Source organism: Ostrea edulis, chromosome 2 (genome assembly GCF_947568905.1).
Source record: "Ostrea edulis chromosome 2, xbOstEdul1.1, whole genome shotgun sequence".
Classification (NCBI taxonomy): domain Eukaryota; kingdom Metazoa; phylum Mollusca; class Bivalvia; order Ostreida; family Ostreidae; genus Ostrea; species Ostrea edulis.
The window spans coordinates 82,793,650-82,819,797 of record NC_079165.1 but is presented as its reverse complement, the minus strand read 5'-3'; the positions used below and the strand labels follow the sequence as shown (position 1 = coordinate 82,819,797).

At 36.2% G+C, this 26,148-nt stretch overlaps 2 protein-coding genes across 5 annotated transcripts; one reads left to right on the top strand and one right to left on the bottom strand.

The window, feature by feature from the left end:
- Nucleotides 1-11,045: 11,045 nt before the first annotated feature.
- On the top strand, nucleotides 11,046-18,547 carry LOC125680089 (tripartite motif-containing protein 45-like). 4 transcript variants are annotated; one of them, XM_056155187.1, is made up of 5 exons: nucleotides 11,046-12,365; nucleotides 12,733-12,859; nucleotides 12,942-13,053; nucleotides 17,949-18,036; nucleotides 18,165-18,547. In XM_056155187.1, the coding sequence occupies exons 1-5, from the start codon at nucleotides 11,579-11,581 to the stop codon at nucleotides 18,368-18,370; spliced, it is 1,320 nt and encodes a 439-aa protein (XP_056011162.1). In that variant the 5' UTR covers nucleotides 11,046-11,578; the 3' UTR covers nucleotides 18,371-18,547. The 4 variants fall into 4 exon arrangements, with proteins under 4 accessions (XP_056011162.1, XP_056011161.1, XP_056011160.1 ...); XM_056155186.1 differs by having other exon boundaries at nucleotides 18,159-18,547; XM_056155185.1 differs by having other exon boundaries at nucleotides 17,949-18,075.
- LOC125681814 (uncharacterized) lies at nucleotides 18,388-24,295 on the bottom strand. Its single transcript, XM_048922041.2, has 6 exons — nucleotides 24,130-24,295; nucleotides 23,812-23,899; nucleotides 21,931-22,179; nucleotides 19,882-20,022; nucleotides 19,151-19,374; nucleotides 18,388-18,736 (listed from the first exon to the last, which is right to left on the bottom strand). The coding sequence occupies exons 2-6, from the start codon at nucleotides 23,894-23,896 to the stop codon at nucleotides 18,551-18,553; spliced, it is 885 nt and encodes a 294-aa protein (XP_048777998.2). The 5' UTR covers nucleotides 23,897-23,899; nucleotides 24,130-24,295; the 3' UTR covers nucleotides 18,388-18,550.
- Between the last annotated feature and the right edge of the window lie 1,853 nt (nucleotides 24,296-26,148).

The window sequence follows — 26,148 nt, the reverse complement described above, 5'->3', positions numbered from 1 at the left end:
AATAATACCATTCCTTTCAAATTGTTGGGTGATTCCGTTAATTCCAATAATACTATTTCTTGTCAAATTGTCGGGTGATTCCGTTAATTCTGATAATATTCCTTGTCAAATTGTCGGGTGATTCCGTTAATTCTAATAATATTCCTTATCAAATTGTCGGGTGATTCCGTTAATCTAATAATACCATTCCTTGTCAAATTGTCGGGTGATTCCGTTAATTCTAATAATATCCCTTGTCAATCATCGGGTGATTCCGTTAATTCTGATAATATTCCTTGTCAAATTGGCGCGGGTGATTCCGTTAATTCTAATAATACCATTTCTTGTCATATTGTCCGGTGATTCCATTAATTCTAATAATATCCGTGTCAATTTATCGGGTGATTTCTTTAATTCTAATAATACCATTCCTTATCAAATTGTCGGGTGATTCCGTTAATTCTAATAATACAATTTCTTGTCAAATTGTCGGGCGATTCTGTTAATTCTGATAATATTCCTTGTCAAATTGTCGGGTGATTCCGTTAATTCTAATAATATCCCTTGTCAATTTGTCGGGTGATTTCGTTAATTCTAATAATACATTGTACCATTCCTTATCAAATTGTCGGGTGATTCCGTTAATTCTAATAATAACATTTCTTGTCAAAATGTCGGGCGATTCTGTTAATTCTGATAATATTCCTTGTCAAATTGTCGGGTGATTCCGTTAATTCTAATAATAACATTTCTTGTCAAAATGTCGGGCAATTCTGTTAATTCTGATAATATTCCTTGTCAAATTGTCGGGTGATTTCGTTAATTCTAATAATGCCATTCCTTATCAAATTGTCGGGTGATTCCGTTAATTCTAATACTACCATTCCTTGTCAAATTGTCAGATGATTCTGATAATTTTAATTTTAATACATGTACCATTCCTTGTCAAATTGTCGGGTGATTCCGTTAATTCTGATGATACCATTCCATGTCAAAGTGTAGACCTATGACACGAAAATTCTGTAGATATCTCTTTGTTAAAAACAACGTGCACCGTTCTCTTTAGATCAATTTAGTCTTTTTTAAAATCTAATTAATCTTTTACAAATATATATATTTGAATTTGGCAAACAAACTATTTAAGAAATATTGTAAATACAAAACTGCATATTAAGATTTGATTTGGTTTGATGTTGTAAGACAGAATAAACTTCGTGTAAAGTATGTACTTGTAATGAACTTGGGGATACATTTCATTATTTGATTAAAGGCACCGATATATCTGTACCGAATTCAAGAATTGTGTATTTACCAAAATATCATCAATCAATTAAAATAAGAATTACTTTGTAATCATTAGAATTCGTGGTGGCTCAATTTTCGTGGAATTCTTGGGTACCCTTCACCCACGAATTTAAATCCTCAATGAATAAAGACAACTATTATTTTTTAAAGTTATCTTTCTTACAAATATATAAATCCACGAAATTACGTCCCCACGAACTCGTAAAAATTCAGCAATCCACGAAAATTGGTCCCCACGAATTTTAAATGATTCTACAGTATGTATTTACCAATATAGGGGCGGTCCTTCGGATGAGACCCCCGTGTCACAGCAAGTGTGGCACGATAAAGATCTCTCCCTGCTCAAAGGCCGTAGGCGCTGAGCATAGGCCTACATTTGCAGCCCTTCACCAACAATGGTGACGTCTCTATAGGAGCGAAAAATTCTCGAGATGGACATTAAACAGTATAAAACCTAACCTAACCGTTAAACTACCAATCAAATCCAGAATGTTCTGAAATTTGAAACTTTTCAATGTAACCAACAAGAATCAACTTTTTAAAAAATTGTAGATGGTTAGATCCTATATAGTGAGTTAGCTCCCTGGATTAACAATGTTCTAAATCCCTTCAACATGCTGATAATATTTTCTATTGTATATTTTGTACGTTTCTATCCATTTATAAATATTCCCTGCGCTGTTATGAGAATAAAGTTTATTGTCGTTATTGTAATAGTTACAGGTACATAGTCCTCATTATTATTAATACTATCATCATCATCATTATACCCCCCGCAACAAGTTGTGGGGGGGGGGGGTATACTGGAATCGGGTTGTCCGTCTGTCCGTCCGTCCGTCCGTCCGTCTGTAGACGCAATGGTTTCCGGACTCTAAAGCATTATTCTTTCCACCTACCGTCACCATATCATACATATGGACTACCCATGGGATGAAGATGTTCCCTATCGATTTTGGGGTCAAAAGGTCAAAGGTCAAGCGCACTGGACATCGAAGTAGCAATATGGTTTCCGGGCTCTAAAGCGGTATCCTTTCCACCTACAGTCACCATATCATACATATGGACTACCCATGTGATGAAGATGTTCCCTATCGATTTTGGGGTCAAAAGGTCAAAGGTCACGCGCACTGGACATCGAAGTAGCAATATGGTTTCCGGGCTCTAAAGCATTATCCTTTCCACCTACAGTCACCATATCATACATATAGGCTACCCATGGGATGAAGATGTTCCCTATCGATTTTGGGGTCAAAAGGTCAAAGGTCACGCGCACTGGACATCGAAGTAGCAATATGGTTCGGTTTGTCATGCCATTTGTTTTTTACACTCAGAAAAGAGGTAGTTTATACCTATTACCAACACCCTTTGGGAGATTGGGGTAAGCGGGGGGGTATTCTTAGTGAGCATTGCTCACAGTACCTCTTGTTATTATTAATACTATCATCATCATCATTATTAATACTATCATCATTATTATTATTATTATTATTAATACTATCATCATCATCATCATTATTATTATTATTATTATTATTGTCTCGATCATTTAGTATAATTAGTGGTGATTTCTGATTTTTATGCAAGATTTTATCATGTTGTAATATGCACTGTTTATAGTACATGCAATGTACAAAAAAGCATTATACAGCAAAAATTCATGTCAAATAGAAAGTCGATTTTTCTGGTCACTAATGTATATCCAGATATTATCTTGCGGTAGTTGATATCAATACATGTATTTTCGTGGCCTTTATTGATGAATGAAAACTCAAATATTTTGAATGATGATGGAAAGCGTCGCGGTCCATCCATGCTGTATTTTATTTTACATAATTTTTGTTAGGATCTGCCGTTTAAAATAGGTCACAACGCAAAACCCAAAATAAGAATTCATAAAGAAACCAAACAAAACAACAAAAAATACAGAAATAAATTAAAGCAAAATTAAGATAAAAATTAACAATTAAAAAACCAACCAAAAAAAATAAAAAATAAACAGCAACAAAAATTAGGGGGGGGGGGGGGTTAGGAGGGTGATATCTCCCTCACCCCCCTAAAAAGACTTTTGCTTTTTGAAGAATATATATATTCTGAATCCAGGCCATGTCTGCTGGTTATATAACTTTTACTGTACTCATACTCAAACTCAGTCATGTTTGTTTTCAGAACAACTCTGAGCAAGCTCCGAAGCATACTCGAAAAATCTTGAGCATGTACTCCAACTGATATTATACAAGTTTCATCACCTTTACTTTTGAGTATGAGTACGATTTTGAGCACAGAATTTGAGTATGAAAACGTGCTCATAAAAGTTTTATAACCTTCAGGTCTGGCAGTGACTAGTGAGATCATTTTTCACCTCAAACGGAAGACCTACTCGTTGTTTGTAACGAGATTATGTCTAGTTTGTTATATTTGGAATTTTATATATCACTGCCATACGAAACTGCCCACCCCTCCTCAAATATATCATGTAGTAAACCCCCCCCCCTTTAACTTTAACATAGGGGTTATAACTCACTAGGTATCTACATTATGTAGTATTATATTCAGAATTTTATAAAACACTAAGAGTATAACTAGATACGTATATACGTATATATCCGGATATTTTTATTATGTTATATTGATATTCCATTGTAGTTTTCATTAAACAACATTACAAGCTTTGTGTTTTATTCAATAGCAAGAGACCCTTAAAGGGTCTTAAAGGTAACCTGGGCATCACATACAACATACAATGAAAGTGCTGTGAGTAAATGGTGCAATATTGTATCTTTAAAACTCTGAAGAATGGAGGAACTTGCATGTGGTCAAAGGATGTGTTAAGGTGGCTCATTACATCAAGACCAATACGTTGTACGACACTACGTCACAAGGTGGCGATTTAAATGTTACGTGAAATTGTTTGTATTGATTGATTTTTTATGTATCGTCGTAGATTGGTGGATAAGGTACCGGGATCCGCCAGTCTAGCTTTTCTTCGTATTTATTGTGGTATTTGTAATCCAAACTTTTTCTGCCCTTTTTTTTTTTTTTTTTTTTGGCATATGTACATACATATCATAGCTATCATAATTAAACCATTCCGTGCTGATTTGAGAAACTCTTTCAATGTCATGCGAGTCACCTTAACTTCTGATTCAGCTCATAAGAACGAATCGTTAGTTTTTTCCTCAAATATTTGATGTGGTCCCAATCGAATACTTTTATTCATTTTATACATGAAAGGTAAAGATAACGAACAGTGATCAATCTCATAAATCCTATAAGCAATACAAAATAGATAGTTGGTCACACACAGATCCTTGGACACACCAGAGGTGGGATCAGGTGCCAAGGAGGAGGAAGCATCCCCTGTCGATCGGTCACACCCGTCGTGCGCCCTTTATCCCTGATCAGGTAAACGGAGTTATCCGTAGTCAAAATCAATCTGCCAAGAACGGTCTAACAATCAATATCAAACACATCGGACAGCATTTGACCCCATGGTAGGCTGTATTGGCAAACTAGATCGTTATAACGATATATAAAACATGTTACAGGGGCATAAACACGATTTTTGATCATTTGAAAGTTAGAAATAAATAAAGATCTTTTAAAAATAAGTGAATGAAAAACATAATTACACAGGATATGCTTTGTATCTACATGCAGAGGTGAGAACAAGATTTCTAACAATATGTCGAAAAGCATTCAACATATTTTGACATGCGTTCATGATAGATCAATACAGGGAGCAAGCACAGAGAAGAAAGAATAGAAAATTTTCGTTATAAAAGCATATTTGACACGCTGTTAGTTCAGCCGCATGACATGTAAACAAAAACAGGGCTCGTGTCTTGTTTTGAAAATAAAATGTTTGTATGGTATATATGGCCTCCGTCAGTCGGTATCGACCATGGATATTGAGCCCTCAATTGATTGTCGTGTTGTTATGGTTGTTACAACGTCGGCTGTGGCTGAATAGTCCAATTCGAGAGTGGCATTCTCTTCCACATCTGGTGGAAGTTTGGATGGTCGTTGGGTTTGACTCGCAGACATGTGCTTTCCGTCTGGCTCCCCTGTCCTTGGCATAGATCTGGATTTTCTCCTCTGTCGCCTAGAACTGTTTCGAGAGCGTACTGCGCCATAAGTCACGGTCAGCTGCTAGGTCCTCCCAGATGTCTGTTTTGATGTTCAAAGCTTTTGATCACACTTGCAGACAATCAGTAGCGTAGCTGGAAATAGCCGATAGGTCTCTTGCATGCGGAGAGCTGGCCATATAAAAATTTAATTTCCTTTGGTATGCTCCCATCGTTCATCCGGCGTACATGTCCAAGCCAACGCAGGTCTGAGTATCATATACATGGTTGTAAGATTGGACCGTACTAGGACCTGGCTGTTGGGCACTCTGTCACGCCATGTAATGTCTAGGATATGGTGAAGACAGTGTAGATGAAAGCTTTTCAATGTCCGTCCCTGCTTGGCATGTGTTGTCCACGATTCTCTGTCGTACAGAAGTGTACTGATGCTGTCGTACAGAAGTGTACTGATGCTGTCGTACAGAAGTGTACTCATGATTCATGCCTGGTATACTGATATCTTGTAGTTGTTGTCAGTTTGGGACTATTCCACGCACAAGACGTTAGGCGACCTAGCATTATTTCACGCACAAGACGTTAGGCGACTTAGCATTATTCCACGCACTTGTAAGACGTTAGGCGACCTAGCATTATTTCAAAACATTAGGCGACCTAGCATTATTCCACACAGAAGACGTTAGGCGACCTAGCATTATTATAGTCTTCCTGTTGCGCTGACTTATTTCGATATTGAGGGACAGGTTGTCGTTGATGCATGATGGAACCAAGGTATGTGAACTGATGGACAAACGTCCAGTTCGTAATTGTCGATGGTGATGATTGGGGGGGGGGGGGCTGTCCACGTCTTGGACCATCATTTTGGTCATTTTCAGGCTGATGGTGATCCCAAAGTCCTTGTAAGCTTGTAAAAACCTGTCCATGAGACACTGGAGTTGCGGTTTGGTGTGTGAAGACACTGCAGCGTCATCAGCAATAGCATGTTCCTGACGAGGGTCTCGCGTACCTTGGTATTTGCTTTCAGTCTGACATCCATCCGTCCTGGTGTGTTAGTACACTCCCTCGCTTGATGTCCCATAGCATGCTTCAGCAGCAGAGAAGATGCCAAATAGGGTGGGCGCCAGGACACAGTCTTGTTTCACTCCGCTCTTGCCTTCAATACTGGACAGCTGACTCCGCATCGTCATGGAAGGATCTGAGCAAACTGTGTAGCTTTTTTTAGGGGGGGGGGTCCAATTTTCAGGAGGAGGCTGAAAAGTCCTTCCCTACTGACCAAGTCAAATGCTGAAGGCTATATAGAGAGGTTTCTGCTCTCTGCACTTTTCCTGTAGTTGGCGGAAAGAGTCATCATGAAAAGTTTACATGTCTTAAATCTACGGTGGTATATTTAGGACACGCACTATTTTTTTTAAAAAATATTATGTTGTCCACACGACATAACATCTTGTGCGCACGACATAATATCTCATGCGCACGACTTACCTCGATTTTGATGGATTTTTATGGTTAATGAAATGATATTTAAGTGTGTATTTTTTTGTCCTTTCCACTGCCCATAGATATGCCTCTAATCTAACAATTAAATAACTTTGTTTTTACTCAATATGTCTTCATATACATAAACTGAACGCTAACTTTTTCTCGTCTTTGTTATAGTAAAATCGTGATATAGGGTTCACGGCGGGTGTGACCGGTCGAAAGGGGGTGCTTATTCCTTCTAGGCACCTTATCCCACCTCTGGTATATCCAGGGATCCATGTTTGCCCAACTCTTTATTTCTTATTCCTTATAGGGATTATGTGATTGATCACTGTTCATCATCTTCACCTTTCATGAGGACTTGTAGCTTATTGTAAAAAATAAAGCCAATAAAATGTAAGTCGCCGAAAAGTTGTCGACAAAATGTCACTTTTTTGCTCAAACCTTAGACGTTGAATTAGGTAGTGATTGCTCCTTCGCTAAACGCTCATCATTTAGAAATGAGAACCAGAGGTCTTTCAGATATGACCTTAAAAACAGAATGCAGCTGTACCCCTTAATGTAGTTTGTATCACAGGGGCTAAGCCCGTATTGGGCCCGAACCCTGTGATACCATAAATATAGAAAGGGGTCTAACTCTGACCCAGATAAAAAACTAATCACTAGATTCAAATGCCTAAAAAAATCTTAAATTAAATGTATCATCTTCATTTGCGTAATTTGCCGGTCTCCTTGCATAGATTAATGTTTTAACTACTTGCATGCCAAAATTCAAGTCACAGGTTCTTAAAATAACAAAGATATACGTCATCGTTCTCTCGATTTCACTTGTTTATTTTTACTAGGACATTTACCGGTCCAGGTCATGGAGTTGTTTCTCGCCTATGACAGCAGCGAAATTCAGACTAGTGTGGAAGATTTCGGACCTGTCAATTAAAATTTCACACCAATTGTACGCTACTTACTTCCTCATATTTTAATAATGTTCTTCGTGTAGACGTTACACGTCTTATTTTTCCTCAGCGGCATCAACTGTTGACAAGATCTGCCATTCTAATGAAAGCACTAAATACCCGATAGACTTAAAATCTCAAATACCTTAAAATTGATCAAAACATTATTCTTGTGATATTGCACCTAGAGAATGAAATTGAACATTATTTTTTGGCTTTCTTAGCTTTTTGTTTTTGTTTATTTTATTTCATTTAGATTATTTTTACCCATTCCCCCCTTCTTTAAAGTTTTAGATATTTCGGGTCTTTACTACGTTTCTCAAAATGGCAGTTAGAGTCAGGAGTTGATGTTTTGTAAAATAAGCGACCCAGATCAAGCGAACATAGAGAACTTTATTAAGGTATGAGGTATGAAGAATTTAAGGGAAGCAGAAATTACAGAGAGAGCGGGAAGCTACCGTTTTATACACGTCATACAGATGCATACCTACCTACCTAGTCCTTGTTGCGCCCGTGGGCACATCTATTATAGGACAAGGACTAGTTTCTTCCAAATCCTCTCTGTCTTTAGCAGCCTTTTCAATTTTGCCCCAGGTCATGACAATCTCTCTCATTTCAGAAACAGATGCATATGTATTTTAAAATCATTAACTTATGAAAAATATCAATAAAGCAACAACAACAAAAAACCCCAAAATAATCATTCTGAAAAAGACTTGAATTTTCAAATTTTATATCCAATGACTAAAAGCCACCCCCACCCCCGAAAACAACACTGTAAAATAATAATAATTTTTCAATAATTTTCTCCAAACATACCTTCTTCAATCAAACTTGCTTCTATTCGTAATTTAGTTCTACATCTGGTATAATACATGTATGAATTTCTGTATCACATCAAATTCTAATGCGAACGGGTCCGTTTTGTACAAAAGGTTTGTCTCATTTTGAATGAATCTATGTGAAAGTTCGTACATTTAGTCTACCGATATCCTGCGGATTAGTGTTGAACCCGAAGAGATACAGCGGGAAAGAAAGATTGAAACAGAACCAATGAAAACTAAGGTGAAGTTTACGATCCATAGTATGAGGAATCAACAGATATGAAATAGGTGAAGTTTACGATCCATAGTATGAGAAATTAACAGATATGAAATAGGTGAAGTTTACGATCCATAGTATGAGAAATTAACAGATATGAAATAGGTGAAGTTTACGATCCATAGTATGAGAAATTAACAGATATGAAATAGGTGAAGTTTACGATCCATAGTATGAGAAATTAACAGATATGAAATAGGTGAAGTTTACGATCCATAGTAAGAGGAATCAACAGATATGAAATACATGTAGCTAAAACTCCTAACAGACAAGTTATGCTTCTAGCTTGAATGGAATACAAAGGTCACCTCATTATCAATCTAAATATCAAGATACAAGTATTTAGTTTAGAAATAAACTGCTAGAAGTCCTTCCTATTTGGGGTTGGAGTGTTGCGGTCACAGAGTCTCTGTTAGTTAAAAACTGATATATCAAATACAAGATGTTTAACTTGCTGATTTAATAAAATCATGAATTGTCGTTGTTATATACATTCCACACTCCCTGTGGTAAGTATACACATACACGGTATAATGTATAAATTTGCATGTAAATGTTCGTTAATGACGTTTAGCCAACGGGGGAGGGGGATATAAGTGTGTTCTTTCCATTCCCTACCAATAGGTATCGCTGCTAGCTAACACACCTGTCAATGCCGACATTTCGAAGTTCTTTGTAAAACGCTTTGTAAATTCTTATACAAACATAATCAATTTATGATGCAGAATTTTATGATAAAATTGTTTTATCGTTTTTGAACAAATTCCCAAAATTTTGATTTTAATCATAACAAAGTATTTTCTTCCGATTTTTTGGTGTTATCTTAGCTACATTAATCATTCTAATTCTTAAAATTTGTTCCCTTATCCGTTCCGTTCCGTTTTCCATTCCGCGTTTTAGTAACACCCAATAAATTCAACTGTATTTGTTAAATAGACAAAGTTCTTGTTGAAATTGGATATAGCATGAACTATATCATATCATCAACTATATCATATAATGAACTATATCATATCATGAACTACATGTATATCATATCATGAACTAATGTATATCATAAAAGGATTTCTTAACAATTTTAGTTTCATAATTCACATATCCCATTATTTCTTTCTAGAGCCGAAGAGGGATTTTCTGATCAGTATCGTCTTTTACCAATTCAGTTCTTCCTCTTTCAACTCATAGGTCATGTGCACTTAAATTCGGATCCTTACCTCTAGAGATGTTATACACATATACTTTTCCATAATAAAATTTTCTTTATACAATGATATATAGTAAGTTTTCCTGATTTCTGACCCTCTTCTTGTCTTTTTGTCCGGTATCAGGGGCGGATCCAGGAATTGCGGTTACGGGGGGGAGGGCACTTTATGAGGCCGGGGGTCTGGGGGCCGCCTTGAGGTGGGGGCCCAGGGGGTGAAGCCCCCGGAAGCTGCTGGATTTTACAGATTTTATAGGGCTTGAAATATGTCTCCTATTTAAGTCATTTATACTATTTCCCATCATTTCTAATAAGGTGAAATTAGTAAAATGACGCAAATTTTAAGGATTTTTGGAAGATATTTTAAGCTCTCCCAATAAAATAATTCAAGAAATCAAAAGATTTTGTCATTTATTTCTACGGGAGTGGAAGATATTATTGCTTCTTTTATTGTTTAGTACATCTATCTAAACAAGATACTACGATTTACCTTAAATTTGAAAAAAAAAATGGTGGGGGGGGGGGGGGGCGCCGGCTGTGTCCCCCCCCCCTAAATCCGCCACTGGGTATAGTAAAATATATTGTCTTTATATGATTCTTTATTTGTTTTTGTTGTGTTGTTTTTGTTTTGTTTTGTTTTGATTTTTTTTGGGGGGTGGGGGGGTGGGGGGGGGGGGTGGAAATATTTCAGTGTAAGGAAATCCCGACTTTTCTGTTTGACAAAGCATTCCTTGTCATGGTGATGCTATAGAAATAATTATGATCAATAATAAACTTATTACAACTTCAGCTTAGTTTTTTTTATTTGACATTGAAATAATACATTTACGAAATGTCACAACATTCCTCTATGTATCAGCAATATCTAAGTACATAATTCAACGTCTCCAACAAGCATGAAAAACGAGATATATCACACCCACCTAATGAAGAAGAAATGGAGTGGATCTGCAGTATGTGGTGACCATGTCGAAATCGCAAAAACATTACTGCTGAACCATCTCGTAAATATAATTTTTCTTTTCTTTTTTAATGTATCCACTGACCATAATGTTTAGCAGTTTTTGTTTAATGGTGGTTGTAATACCCATCTGTCCGCCTATTATCGCTTCTCAATGGACAGGTGCAATTACCAACGAAACTGGAGATTTTATCGGATTGGAGAAATCTGGAACAGGTAGCAAGCTTGGGACAGTGTTGACAAGTGCGTGTTACTGTCAGGTTAACAAAGACGCAATGTCCCGACAAATATAACCTTTTGTGATGCTAAGAATTTGGACTCGGGCATACTTGACCTGTAAAACTGTGGCAAATGTCTTAATATTTATATCTAATCTAAACCTAGCCTCACTAACACACACACTTGAACTATGCAATTTATGAATGACAGTTTTTGCTTCGTTGATTGGAATCAGCTGTGCCCAAGGATGTAGAAGTGAAAAGATATTAAAGGTGATTAAATTTAAGAAAACTTTGAAATGGATGCCGAGGACCAAAATGAATGTTTATCAGGAGATGAGGAGATATCTAGGCTACCAGGCAGCGATTCAGCACCGTGTACCATGTGTGTGGAGGAACCCGATTCAACGGCTGTGATATATTGTGATGAATGTCAGGAAAAGATGTGTGAAATGTGTGCATTTTTCCATGGGAGGCTCAGAAGAACTCAACATCATCAGCTTACTGATATTCAAAATTCAGGAGGATCACAAAGGAAACATTACTTGTCGTGTCTAGAAAGAGGGAGAAAAGATGTCAGTATGAACGAAACGCTTGTAAATCACATCTCCGAAGAAATGAATTCTAAAGTGCTTTTGTTTGATCGTCTGATACAAAGATGTGATGACGTAGAAATGGAATCAAATCAACTATCTCAAGACATTGAAAAAGAAATAAATTTTCATTTCGACAACTACATTGAATCATTGGAGAAGCATAGGATCCAACTTCAGGAGCAGGTGCGAGCCATTTCTACCAGACACAATGACGATATCATAAGCCAAAAATCAGAGCTCTGCAACTTTAAAGAAAATGTTGATGAAGTCTATGATATACTGCGTTCCATGAATTCGGATGACGTTAGCAGTGACTGGAGCAGGTTGTCCAAACTCCTACTGACCATACGACGAGCCAATGTCCAAGTGTCCGCTCTAGAGATGTCTTTCTGTCCAGACTCTGAAGGTCCAGTCATCGACAATTACCAATTCTACGGCCAATTAATAACCGGACATGTGAGTCCAGCAAAATGCTTCATAAATCACTCAGGTAGGTATCGTCCTTTTGTAAGTTATATTCAAGGAATAAATAGGTTTATATTTAGAGTGGATATATAAACACGGAAGCATCTAGGGCATTTGTGTGAAGCCAGTTGTGAAGAAATTGTCACATGTTTCCAATGCATATATGTTTCCTATACTAGTAGTATAATTAAACAATCTGGTCATTCGTGTAAGTTTTTATGTCAATTGAGAGGTCGCTGCTTGCTTTTTTTTTTTTTGAGAACATTTGAAACGACACAGGTTTGTTGTTACCGAGAAAGCACATTGGTAAATATTGATGTTCAGCTATATAAAACACATGTTGATAGGCATTTCGATTTACGTTTCCCGGCATGTTTATTTTTCTCTTGTAGGGTTAGATACAGCGAGGGTCAGACATAAATTGTCCATTTTACTTCATGTTATACAAGAGGAAGGAAAACCATATCCCTGCTCGGCAGAAATTCGGGCCAGAATTCTAGATCCGTCGGGGTGTATCTGGTAAAAATACACAAATGGCATTTCTTGACCGTAACGGAGAAATCTTATAACATTTTTGGTCTTAACTGTTTAAATTTTGTAGTTTACCAAGAGAAGCAAAAAATAACTTGAACGGAACATGGACATTGGAGTTTTTACCATGTGAGGCTGGAAAACATGTGCTCTACGTCACAGTGAATGGACATCCAATAAAGGCAGGTCAAATTCCACAGGCCTTCTGAACGTCTGGGTCCCCCTGATACACATACATAATACCGAAAGGCTTGTAACTATTATTACAGGATACCCAATTTCGGCGATTAAAAATAATTTTAAAATAATAACAATCTATACCATATTCTGTGGCGTTTGTCTTGCATATAGAACTCAGATTCTCACCAAATTTCGTCCAAACATTCCCAAGTACTTCCCAAGATTGTTGAGAATCAATTTGAAATAGACATATACCATGTGCTTATTTGTCTTGAGATTAGAATGGACCCTCTGAGCACTCTGTAATTTCACCTGTACACAGACGTAATACAATGACAACTATAGTCCTCATATTTAATAACAGCTCTCCTAAACTTTGCAACTGACGGTCATTTTTAAATGTACTTATGATCCAATCACATTACTCCCATCACAACTCACATGGACTTTAAAATGGTCAAATATTGTGAAGTACTTGTTATGAATATTTTGATGAAATTTACTGGCAGTCTAGATGAGTCATATGCCAGTTGAAAAGCTACAGAATTCAGTATAAAATGATTTGCATCTTTGTTAGTTGCCGAATTAACTTACAATAAGAATTCGAAACCTTTCTCTGCTATACTGATCAGAGGTATCCAGGCAGTCGGAGGATTTTTGTACGGATACATGTACTATACGATATAGGAACACAACTTCAAATCATGGGATTAAACTTGTGTCGAGGTATTCAGAAAATGAAAATGATTAGCATTTAAGAATAATCAAAGTACGGAATGTACTCCTGGGAGTTGAACTTGTTAAAAAATTCAAAGGAAAAAAAAATTGTATATCTCAAAGTAAATTTGAAATTGACTTATTTTCACTAAATTTTCGTAGTTAACATTGGTTCAATGAATTTATATATCTATTTATTTTCTATGTGTAGAGATTCTGGTTCAGTGAAATTATTACCGTCTCAGGCTTTCAAGTGACATATTGCAAAAAATAAGGGCCATTATTAGGGCAAAATTATCAAAAAATAAGGGCCCTTTTAAGGATTTTTAAGGGCTTTTTAGACAAAAATAAGGGTTAAATTTACAAATCAATAGGAAAGAAAAAATGTTATACTCACCATTTGCAAGAACAATAATACAACAAGAGGCGCACAGGCCTTATCGGTCACCTGAATACTAGTGAAAAAGTATCACTACTTCCATGGGCTATGAAATCCAAAACAAAACTTCGTGTTCTAAATATCTAAGCTAAATTCTAATGTTCAGCAACAATATAAAACAAGATGTGTTCTTAAAACTTCACTGCCCTCAAAAGTGCATACACTGATGAAAAAGTTTTAAATAATAGGTGTATTAGCATTAAAACATCAAATTATGACTAATTTGGACTCATCTTAAAGTCATAACCCTGTGTTGTGAAATTCATCATTTTTTGTACATCCTTTTCTGCTATTCCTAAGTATGCATTTAGATTTTATACAGTATCAACAAACTTACACATCAATACTATATACTAAGTTTGGCCCACCCTGGGGTCAAACCCTTACATTGGGGAGAATCAAATTTACAATTTTGGTAAAAGACTACCTGCTCTATCCATTTAGTTTATATTTACTATCAAAAGCACTAAAGAAAATGTTATTTAAGTGTTTTACACATAAACACTATATAACAAGTTAGGCCCTGCCCTGGGGTCATAACCCCTACCCCGGGGATCATGAAATTTACAAGTTTGGTAGAGGTCTTCCTGCTCTACATCACTATGCATTTAGTTTTGTTTTTTTTTTTGTTTTTTTTTTTTTACATGTGTGTGGTTCTTGAGAAGAAGATTTTTGAAAATTTGTCATTTTGGGGCAGTTTTTGCCCTGCCCCCAAGGCCCCAGGGGTGCAGGAATCCTGAAATTTACAATTTATGTTCCCCTTGTTCCAAAGATGTTTCATACCAAATTTGAAAAGAATTGGAATGATAGTTATCAAGAAGTTAAAAATGTCTATTGTTCACTCACTTAATAACTGACCATTTTGGCCCCACCCTGATACCAAAACCCCTACCCCTGGAATAATCAAATTTACAATTTTGGTAAAGGACTACCTCTTCTTTCTAAATATCTATTTACTTTCAATTTAGTATCATTAGGATTAAAGAAGATGTAATTTAAGTGTTTTACACATAAACACTATATAACAAGATTTGCCCCTCCCTAGGGTCAAAACCCCTACCCTGGGGATCATGAAATTTACAATTTTGGTAGAGGTCTTCCTGCTCTACATTACTATGCATTTAGTTTTTCTACATGTGTGTGGTTCTTGAGAAGAAGATTTTTGAAAATTGGTCAATTTTGGGCAGTTTTTGCACCAACCCTAGGGCCCCCGGGGTGCTGGAGTCCTGAAATTTACAGTTTATGTCCCCTTGTCCCAATGATGCTTCATACCAAATTTGAAAAGAATTGGACTGGTAGTTAGTAAGAAGTTAAAAATGTTCAATTGTTAACTAACGACGACGGACAAAAACCAATTGCAATAGGTCACCTGAGTTTACTCAGGTGACCTAAAAACTAATTACCCACTCAGAAGATCATACCAGTGGTCATCAACAGCCATATTCGGCATTCAGCACAAACTATGGTATAATTCAGGTGGACTCCATGGCTCGCAACCAATGCTGAATATAGCTGATAACCATCAAGATGTCTTCTCAGATGTACATTTAATCAACATATTCATTTTCTGAAAGTATACTAAGACTAAATTTAATAAATTCCAACACTTACTTTATGTAAAATTTATTAAAACTTTCAAAATTTGAAAATGTAGGAATTTCAGCAAAAAAATTAGTGCTTTGTTAGGATTCTAAAGCTCAAATAAGGAAAATAAGGGCTGTTGTAGAAAAATAAGGAAAATAAGGGCTGTTGTAGAAAAATAAGGAAAATAAGGGCCCGCTTGAAAGCCTGCCGTCTTCTAAGGAAGTATTTTACAGTCCTCGGATAATGCACTTCCTCTCCTTTGCGATTGGTAGAAAATGTATGATGTGAATTTTTTTTTTTATTTCTTTCATTGGTTGAAATTCTGTTCAACGCAAGGGAGATAATTTCCTGATGATCTAATTTACGTAAGACTTAAGAATTTTACAGGATTTTCAGGTGGCAGGGGACAGTTTCTTTGGTTTTGAAACATGTGGATAGGGGGTATACACCAAAGTCAGATTATGACAGACTAATGAAAAATCTTATTTCCCTTTTATGTCAATACTTGTATTTCATATTAGTGTAGTTAATAAATTATGACCCTAAATTACATGTAATCTATAAATACTGGTGCTGGTGCACAAAACATGCTCTGAGCAGGTTCCCCTTTTTTGCTTTGCTTTTCCCTCATTTGGGCTAATCCGCACCACACCTACACCATCACAGTACCAAACATGGGGATTTAAACACTGTGCACAATCGAGAACCCTATCTGCCCTTCTCAAAAATCTACCTCTCATATGGGGCCATCCACCTTCCCTCACAGCTACAGACCTTTTGCTAGACCCTGCATGTTTTCACCGGAATTTCTTCAGCAACTGACCACGTGTCTTAGTTTCGTATTTGCACCCATCTATATGCTAGGAATCATGGTGACACCTACTAGTCTAGGTCACCTACACGTTTGTCAATGCAGTGTTCTTGAGTGGGAAGTCAAACGGCTTGCGTGACCTAGGCTATGACACCTACATGTTGTATATCAACATTTTCATTAAGCACTCAGCTACATTTGACATGCATCCTAAAATTATTGTATACATTTTTACACATGTAATATCACTTCAAATATGGGGTATTTCCATTTTTTGAAAAAGTTGATCGGGCCTATAGTGCGAAACTGTCCCCTGCTACCTCAATCTTTAAAAAAAAAGAGAGAAAACGAAGAGAAGAAAGAACAAAATTGCAACATAATGAAACTGACATTTTAATCTTATTCATAACAACTACTAAAACGTTTCTATAATTCAATAAATAACAGAAAATTGTCTTTTTCTGCACGCAAACCATAAAATTCTTCTTGAAAAAATTTGAGCAATTTTCAGCTATTTAGTAATCTTCGATTCTTGCTGTGTGAAAAATTAAACACACTGAACATCTGCTTTTCACTGTTTTTGAGATTGAAAAGAAACAATGCTTTCTATTTTAGTACAAATATCATGTCTACTTCAAGGTCATACTATAAAAAATATTGTACAGTGGTTTCTAGTATGGTCTTTTAAAACTTGGTTTTATATAAAATTTACCATTTTAGAAGAGTTTGATTATGTGGTAATTTAATAAGAATATAAATACTTAATTAAAACATATCATACTTTTATATCAGTTTACTCTATAAAGTTGTTACTACAGACAGCAAGCTTTGTTAGAAAGCTATACTTGTACATGTATATTCATTAATCATTTATAGACTCGGTGTGTGTTATAGTATATGTCTTAACCCTCAACCCCTCTAATCAGCAATGAACTCGTCCATATGGTGCCTACTATGTGCGGTGCTCGTTTACAAAAAGAAAAACAAACTCGCGTGAATAAATCTTTTCCTATCATTTTGTAAAACAAACATCTCTGTTACAGTATAGTGTTCATAATTTGAAATAAGCTCTCTTCGTTTTAGATTTTCAAAAAAGCCTAAAAGGCTTATATTGTTTGGAGAACGCTTTCTGGGACAAAGGTTATTTAAAACAAAACGAAGATATAAACAGGTCCACAGTCCTATGCCATATATTCATGCGCGCAGTGAGTGAAGGCCATGGGGAACAAACTTTAACTCCAAAATACATTTCTTTAAAATTGACGGATTATATAGCATGTCGCATATGCATTTTATATAAATGTGAACGCAGTGAATTAATCGTAGTAAATTTGACTTGTTTTCAGACGAAATCCTTTGTTTTCCACGTGAAACACGGTTGGCGAGAACACACCGGTAGGTGGCATTGCTGCTCCGCCTGTTCCGGAAACAAAAGTGATTACGAACAATGTACATACGGATCTCATCTGACAGGTTCAACGCCAACTATTTGATATTTCGCAAGGCAATTTACAGTAATACTCCCAAATGACTATAAACTGATAATTTCTTTACAGTTTCAGATGATTTCCTCTGCAATCATAGTTCCGTCATTCATCCTGAAGCCCCACACTGGTCGTGCTGTGGAAAACTGACGAGACATTCCGAATGTGATGTACTTACTAGGACGAAGACATTCAATCAGACCAAACAGTACACCAGACCAATATCAAAATGTAGTATTGACCTTGACCTCATAAACTCCGCTGTCAAGGAAGTTACATTGTAAGAAGACAGTGACAAGAATTTGTTGAAGAAATCTAAAGTTTGGTGTAACCCAATGCATTCAAGGATGCAATTCCTTGAAATACATACTTGATATGTAATCCATACACAATAATGTTATAAATATTAAAGCGAAATTTATGAATAATGCATAAATAATAAATGTTAATGATATAATAAAGTGTCAATTATTTGCCACGCCCTCTGCATTGATTGTGTACTTGTGACATTGTGGTTGATGGGAGTCGGGAAAGATGGCAAGAGATCTTTTAGACATGCTTTTTCTATGGTGCTCACATGGTAACTTGATGTCGGACACTGGTGTCGATAAAATCTCCATCACCTTATCCGACGTCATCTCTTTCTTTCCCTGTGAGAAGTACATGTACGTTTACTACATTAAGTGGATTGCTGTAAATTTTCTAATATTGGTCTACGATCTATCTTGATTTCGATTTTGCTCGAATGCTTCTCTCCAATGTTCTCACTAACTCTGAAGTTTACACTAAGTCACCATTAAGTGGATTGCTGTAAATCTTCTAATGTTAGTGTACAATCTATCTTGGCTCTTGCATGAAGCCCAGAATATTTTTTTATTTTGTTCGAACGCTTCTCTCCAATGTTCTCACGAACTCTGAAGTTTTCGCTCTAAAGTAATTTGTAATAAAAGAATTCGACATAATTTGTCACTCAGACGGATTTTTATTTACATTAAATATTATGTCCCTTTTTGGGAGATTACGTTTTCTAAGGCAATGAGTTAGAAAGACATGAAGACCTATACCTTTTTAGGCTTTGAGAGCAATCGCTTCTTTCTGGCAAACCTTACAGCCACAATGCCTATGATGGTGATAAAGATGACGGCTCCCAGAATACCCACTAGAACTCCCGCGGTCCATTGACACTCGTCTGAGTAGTCTCCGCAATTGTTCTCTCCGTCACAGTGAAGCAGAATCGAGATACACCGTCCATTCCTACACTTAAACTCCTCCTCTTCATCACAAGGTGCTGCAATAAAATGTACAGGCATTGTTGTAGTAGCAGTCTGACTATTGCACAGCGTGTCATATTTTAAAAAAAACTAAATACGCTAAAATACAATGTCGGAATACATGTACAATGCTTCAGGTAGGCGATGATACACTGTAGAATGCTCTGTTTGGAATTACATTACACAAGAATTACATTACACAAGAATTACATTACCAAGAATTACATTACACAAGAATTACATTACACAAAGAATGCGCTATGTCATAGGAATGCATATTGTATCTGATCTGTCATTTTGCCTCTTTGCAACTTTAACCTTGGTCATAATTTTAAAACTATACAGCATTATATACAATACAGAGACTGAATACTTGATGAAGTGAAAGGTCAAGGTCAGAAGTATTCGATAAATCAAGGTTAAAGTTTTTTATGAGTTCAATGTCAATTTGCCACAATTTAACTGAGCCACGCTTGGCGTATAGTATTTACAAACAGATCTAGTTTTAGATTTGCATTTCTTACCCTCTCGGAAAGTGGTAAGAATGATTTCGAACCCGTCTCTGACGTCATAGAAGTCACTGTGAAACGCCATCATAATCTGGTTCGATTTGGAAACGTAAGAACCTGGCGGTTTCTCTTGTCCGCATATTTTGGAGGGTAAACCTAAACAAAAACGTCATTTTACTGGTTGGATATGAATTACGGTACTTATAAAATATAAAGTACTTCTGTTTGCAGATAGATGAATTACGGTACTTATAAAATATAAAGTACTTCTGTTTGCAGATAGAAGAATTATGGATTGCCAAATCAACATAAACTCAAATATAAAAGAAATCTCTAATTTGAAGATACCATCAATTAATTTGATATGCACAGTAATTCAACTAAAGATCTCTTCAAATTATATCTTCAATTCTGAAATATTGTGCGCATTAATTGAAATGTTGATAGCATTAATTATTCTGCTGAATTGATGAGTGCTATGATTGAATTGTTGCTCTCTTCAAATGAATTGATGCTCACTACAATTTATTTGAAACAAGAGCAACGCCAACGTGGCATAATACGCCCGTAGATTTTGCTCAAGGAAAACATATTTCAGTGGGATTCATATTTTAGTGAAGTTAGCACTGTCTTCTGTGAGCTAATTCATTATTATGCTTGTAGAAATGGATATCAAGATATAAAGAGGGATAGCCTTAGAATGCGCTACTTCATAAATATGCTAACGGTTCGGTTTGTATCCTGCCCACAAGGTTTTCCTAATAAGTGATATTGCGACCTTGACCTTTGACCTTGAAACACAATAGGCACCTTCCTCTTATCATGATGATCAAATATACCAAGTTATAATATCCTGGAGCTTACGGTTCGATTTGTATCCTGCCCACAAAGTTTTCCTAATAAGTGATACTACGACCTTGACCTTTGACCTTGAAACACAATAGGCACCTTCCTCTTATCATGATGATCAAATATACCAAGTTATAATATCCTGGAGCTTATGGTTCGGTTTGTATCCTGCCCACAAGGTTTTCCTAAAAAGTGATACTACGACCTTGACCTTTGACCTTGAAAAACAATAGGCATCTACCTCTCACCATGGTGATCAAATATACCAAGTTATAATATCCTGGAGCTTACGGTTCGTTTTGTATCCTGCCCACAAAGTTTTCCTAATAAGTGATACTACGACCTTGACCTTTGACCTCTGACCTTGAAAAACAATAGACACCTTCCTCTTATCATGGTGATCAAATGTACCAAGTTGTAAAGTCCTAGGGCTTATGGTTCAGTCTGTATCTTGCCCACAAGGTCCGGACAGAGGGACAGACAGACAGACAGACGGACGACGCCATACCATAATACGTCCCGTCTTCGACGAGCGTATAAAAAGCAATATTTCAAGCAATGCGCGCAATAATCAAATTACAGCTCTCTTCAGTTAAATTGTAGCATACATCAATTCTTCTAAAGAGAGCAACAATTCAATCAATGATATCATCAATTCAATTCATGCGCGCAATAATTATTTTAGAGAGAACAACTATATAATTTGAGATACCTTCAATTCAGGAAATCCACAATTGCATTAATGATTTCTTTGATTGAATTGTTGCTTTCCTCATACAAAATTGTGGTAAATAATTAAAGATATCTTCAATTGACTCAAACAGATCATCAAATTATTTATTTCGAGCTCTAAATCAAATTTTGCGAGCAATAATTCCACCGTATTGATGCTCGCATCAAATGAATTGATGAGAACAATGATTGAATTGATGCGCGCAATAATTTAATTGATGCGAGCAATAGTTTAATTTATTCGCGCATAAATTAAATAAATTTAAATGATGAGAGCAATAATATATTGAATTGGTAATATATTCAAATAATTAAATATATCTTCAATGATTTGAGTTTATGTTAATTTTGGCGCACCCAAAAAATACTATCCTTGCAATTTTACGTAATCATGATGATAAACTCGGGTATGACATTTATGATATAGCGTTTTTTTTGTTTTGTGTTTTCTTTTTTTTTTTCTTTTTTTTTTTTGTAGCTTACCGTCAACTGTTGGATGAGCCGTGGAGTTTCCATCAATTATTCGTAAGTTGTCGTCGTCACACAGGGGTTCGAACTCGATGTCCAGACGCTTGAACACAATGATGAAGCGATAAGAGTTCATTGTCTCAAATATCACATGACATTTACTATTGAGTGCGTAATTATCTCTGAAGGTTTGTTGAATGCTTGCCGTGTGGAAAATATTGCCATCCATTTGGATTGTTTTGTCGCATTTGTCATCCATTGCATCTGTATTTAATGAAATCAATATATATATATATATATATATATATATATATATATATATATATATATATATAGTACTCGAGTTTGAAAAGTTGCTACAAGATGTGACAGTCGCTGTAACTGAATCTTACAGAATATTACGATAAAATTAAGTTAATGCTGAGTTCTCAAAAGTACTACGATAAATTCTGTTACTCAGTCGTAATTTAGAAAACACACATACATGTATGCCCTCCGCGTGGAAGTATCGAAAAGAGTCAACTCTAAATCTAGAATACCTATAATGATAAAAATCAATTGGTTAATGCGATATACAAAGTTTGGTGTTGATCAAGTAGAGGGTCCACAAGATATTGAGCGAACAACATTTTCTTATCTCCGGAGTAATATGACACTATCCTTTGACTTTGTGACTTCACAATCAATAGGGGTAATCTATTTCCGTTTGATGTCAATATAGCGGACAAAACGTCCATATGTCTTGAGTAGTTTTACCCTGCCTTTTGACCTTGATCTACACCAAGGACGGCACTTAATGTCTATCAAGCAAACAGTTCTTAAGATATTGAACGGGCAATATTTTCTATATACGGAGTATTTGGACCCTGACCTTTGACCCTATGACCTAAAACTCAATAGAGGTCATCTACGTTTTAGGTCTACCAATGTATCACGTTTAATGTTTGTCAAGCAAAGGGTTCTTAATGTAAGGTTTGCAACAACAGGGAGATAACTCTTAATATACCTCCGTTTAATCTCGGCTGAGATTCGGCTTGGCTGAATATGTGGACTGGCGCCTTCACCGAATCTCGGAGCAGTCCTTCATAATTCATGTCTGGAAATTTACTTTCAGCTTCGGACGGTTCTAGCAATTAGTGTACACTTAGGTGACACTGCTGTTCGCTTCAAATAAGTTACTTGACTATTAAACCAAATCTGTATCACTATTAATGCTGCATTACTTACCATATAAATATGTAAATTCCATAAAATAAATTATCACAAAATTTTCCGTTCAAATGATTACTTCCTTTGCGCAATATTTTATCTCCCGAAATTGAAGAGTTCCTATAGTTTGTTTTTTTAAATTAGCGATATATACAAGGCGGTATGTTGAGATACAATCTATCAGTAACTAGATAACAGACTATAGGAGCTCTTCAATTTCAGGAGATAAAATATTGTGCCATGAAAGTAATCATTTGAACGGAAAATTTAGTGACTATTTTCATTTTGGGATTTTCATACCTAGACGGCAAGCAATGCAAAATTAATAGTGATAGAGAGTTGGTTTAACAGTCAAATCACTTATCTGAAGCGAACAGCAGTGTCACCTACTTGCACATTTATTACTAGAACCGGCCGAAGCTGAAAGTAAATTTCCAGACATGAATTATGAAGGACTGCTCCGAGATTCGGTGAAGGCGTCAGTCTAAATATTCAGCCAATCGAATCTCGGCCGAGATTACCCTCCGTTATGATAAAACTCGGTTACCGACCAATAGGTGCGAACCAATATGCTTCCTCTTTTCCAAAGAGGATATAAGAAGTGGTTGTTACTAAGTCTTGAAGAGTACTACAATGAAAATTGGTGTTGATGAGTCCTAGAAAATATTACAGTAAAATGGATCTTACATTTCTTTGCTGTCAGCGCTTTTGGTAAACTATACATGTAAACCGCTGCGATCAAGATTGTCACTCGACTGTTGGTCGAAATCATACTCTGTAAAACCCAAACACTAAACAGTAGAACATGTTCTAGATTTTGAAAAACCAGTACCTTAAAAAGATGAAAACAGGTACAACTTATACCTGCATGATATAAAACAGGTAGACTTAACTACAAGGTAAAAAACAGGTAAACCTATCTACATAGTATGAAACAGGTACATCTACCTACATTGTTTAAAAACGTACAATTTACACATGATAGTAAAATATAGGAATACCTACCTACATGTAGATGTAATATACACTGCCAATCTGCAGTTACCTCTGTCACTTAGCGGCCTAATGAGTACCGTCTTCCACGAATGGCCCGTCTTGACAGGATTATTTGTAGCTGTTCCCGACCCCCGCCACATCCGATGATAAATACCGCTTTGTTTGACAATCAACAGTAAACACGCAGACAATGCACTGGTCAACATGAAAAATAATTCGATTCAAATTTATTGAAAAACAACTTAACATCTGTAACACGTGTCGAGATTGCGATCTCAGCAATTGTAGCACGTCAAGTTATTTGTCAAAATACGCCATAAATGTAATCACCAGATTTGAAACATGCATACAGAGATTTTGAAACAATTAAAGTTTTGTCAATCTAACAAATTGACGTGCAAAATCAATGTAATTACATTGTGTGTCTTGGTGCATATTGACACCGTATGGATCGCCAAAGTGAAAGACACTCAAATCTGGTCACTCACTCGTCCTTCACATCGCAGTTCGCTGTCCTTAAGGTCATGAGAAGGAAATGATTGACGATAATAAAAGTTAAAGGTCATCTTTAATAAACGTATAAATACATATGTTGAGAATCTTATAAGTCACGTGATAAGGTATACTTTGATACTCGCCGGACACATGTCTAAGGAAAAAAAAAATTCCGAAGATTGCCAGTCAAACACGTATGTGTAATAGTACACTGTAATACCAATAATAGGTATTATATAGGAATCGACATTGTAAGGATCGAACTCACTGAAGAGAACGGCGAAAACACGCCCCTCTGCCGCTATAGTACGTGACCAAATATTTCTTGTCTTGAGGATGTCAGTCCAATATTAAGAAGTATGGAAAACAAATTTAAGTTGAAACAAATATTTTACGCAATTTGAATTTGCGGAGCGAAGACTCAGAGTACCGTATACCAGAGACAATGAATATAATTATGTCAAACGTACTCTTCTAAAATGTCACTTTTCAACAAATGCCATATGTGACCGTAATTATATGAACATTTGAACAGTAAGAAGAAAGACATCGGTAACTCTTTTGTCTATCTTGTATAAAGCTTACTGTCTGTCATTGTAGGACGAAATTGATCATCATCATGTTTTGTGCGCCTGCTTTTCTTTTGGGCTTTGTCTTGGTTTCATTTTCATTCAACATTTGAATAGAGACAGTTAAAAGTTGATGTTGCTGTGTTTCATTTTGCTTTGGGAATTTTTCTCCCGTTTTTTTTTTTTTATTTGGTGGGGTTTTTTTTGGTGGTTTTGTTGTTGTTTTTTTTCCGGGTTTTTATTTGTTGGTTTTTTGTTCGTTTGTTTATTTGTTTTGTATTGTGTTCTGGAAATGAAGGCAAACATTTTTACGTATAACATGATATAGACAAGTTGCAGGGAGCTGGACAACAAGAACAAGAAATGTGAAGATAACGAACAGTGATCAATCTCATAACTCCTATACGCAATACAAAATAGAGAGTTGGACAAATATGGACCCCTGGATATACCAGAGGTGGGATCAGGTGCCTAGGAGGAGTAAGCATCCCCTGTCGACCGGTCACACCCGCCGTGAACCCTAAATCTTGCTCAGGTAAACAGAGTTATCCGTAGTCAAAATCAGTGTGCCAAGAACAGCCTAACAATCGGTATAAATGATAGGTTGTATTGGCAAACTAGGTCGTTATAACGACCATAGAATTTTCGAAATGTTGACTTTAACGAGACTGTTGGAACCCCTGCACCATCAACTTGTTTGTCAGTAGCTTGCTTCGATTTAAAATCTGACCATAAGCAGAACAAGCTCTTGCGTATCGAATCAGTTTAGAGATATAAACACCATATGCAGGTGATAATGGCATATTGCTGAATAAATATGGGATATTGACGATGGAGAAGCTGAAATCATCCCGTTTGTCATAAAGCTGAGTTGTTAGTTTGCCGTTAATATCTACTTTCAATAAAATATCTAAGTATGAAGCAGAAGTGGACGACTCTGTGGTGTCTTATTTTGAGTTCACTG

What these genes read in the sequence shown, in the direction of transcription:
- LOC125680089 (XM_056155184.1), top strand. Translation starts at nt 11,579, where the DNA reads ATGGATGCCGAGGACCAAAATGAATGTTTATCAGGAGATGAGGAGATA. An exon ending in ATGCTTCATAAATCACTCAG is followed by an intron (nt 12,366 to 12,732) that starts GTAGGTATCGTC and finishes TTTCTCTTGTAG; the next exon opens with GGTTAGATACAGCGAGGGTC. An exon ending in ATACGGATCTCATCTGACAG is followed by an intron (nt 18,076 to 18,158) that starts GTTCAACGCCAA and finishes ATTTCTTTACAG; the next exon opens with TTTCAGATGATTTCCTCTGC.
- LOC125681814 (XM_048922041.2), bottom strand. Translation starts at nt 23,896, where the DNA reads ATGATTTCGACCAACAGTCGAGTGACAATCTTGATCGCAGCGGTTTAC. An exon ending in AGCGCTGACAGCAAAGAAAT is followed by an intron (nt 22,180 to 23,811) that starts GTAAGATCCATT and finishes CATTAAATACAG; the next exon opens with ATGCAATGGATGACAAATGC. An exon ending in TGCTCTCAAAGCCTAAAAAG is followed by an intron (nt 18,737 to 19,150) that starts GTATAGGTCTTC and finishes TACTTCTCACAG; the next exon opens with GGAAAGAAAGAGATGACGTC.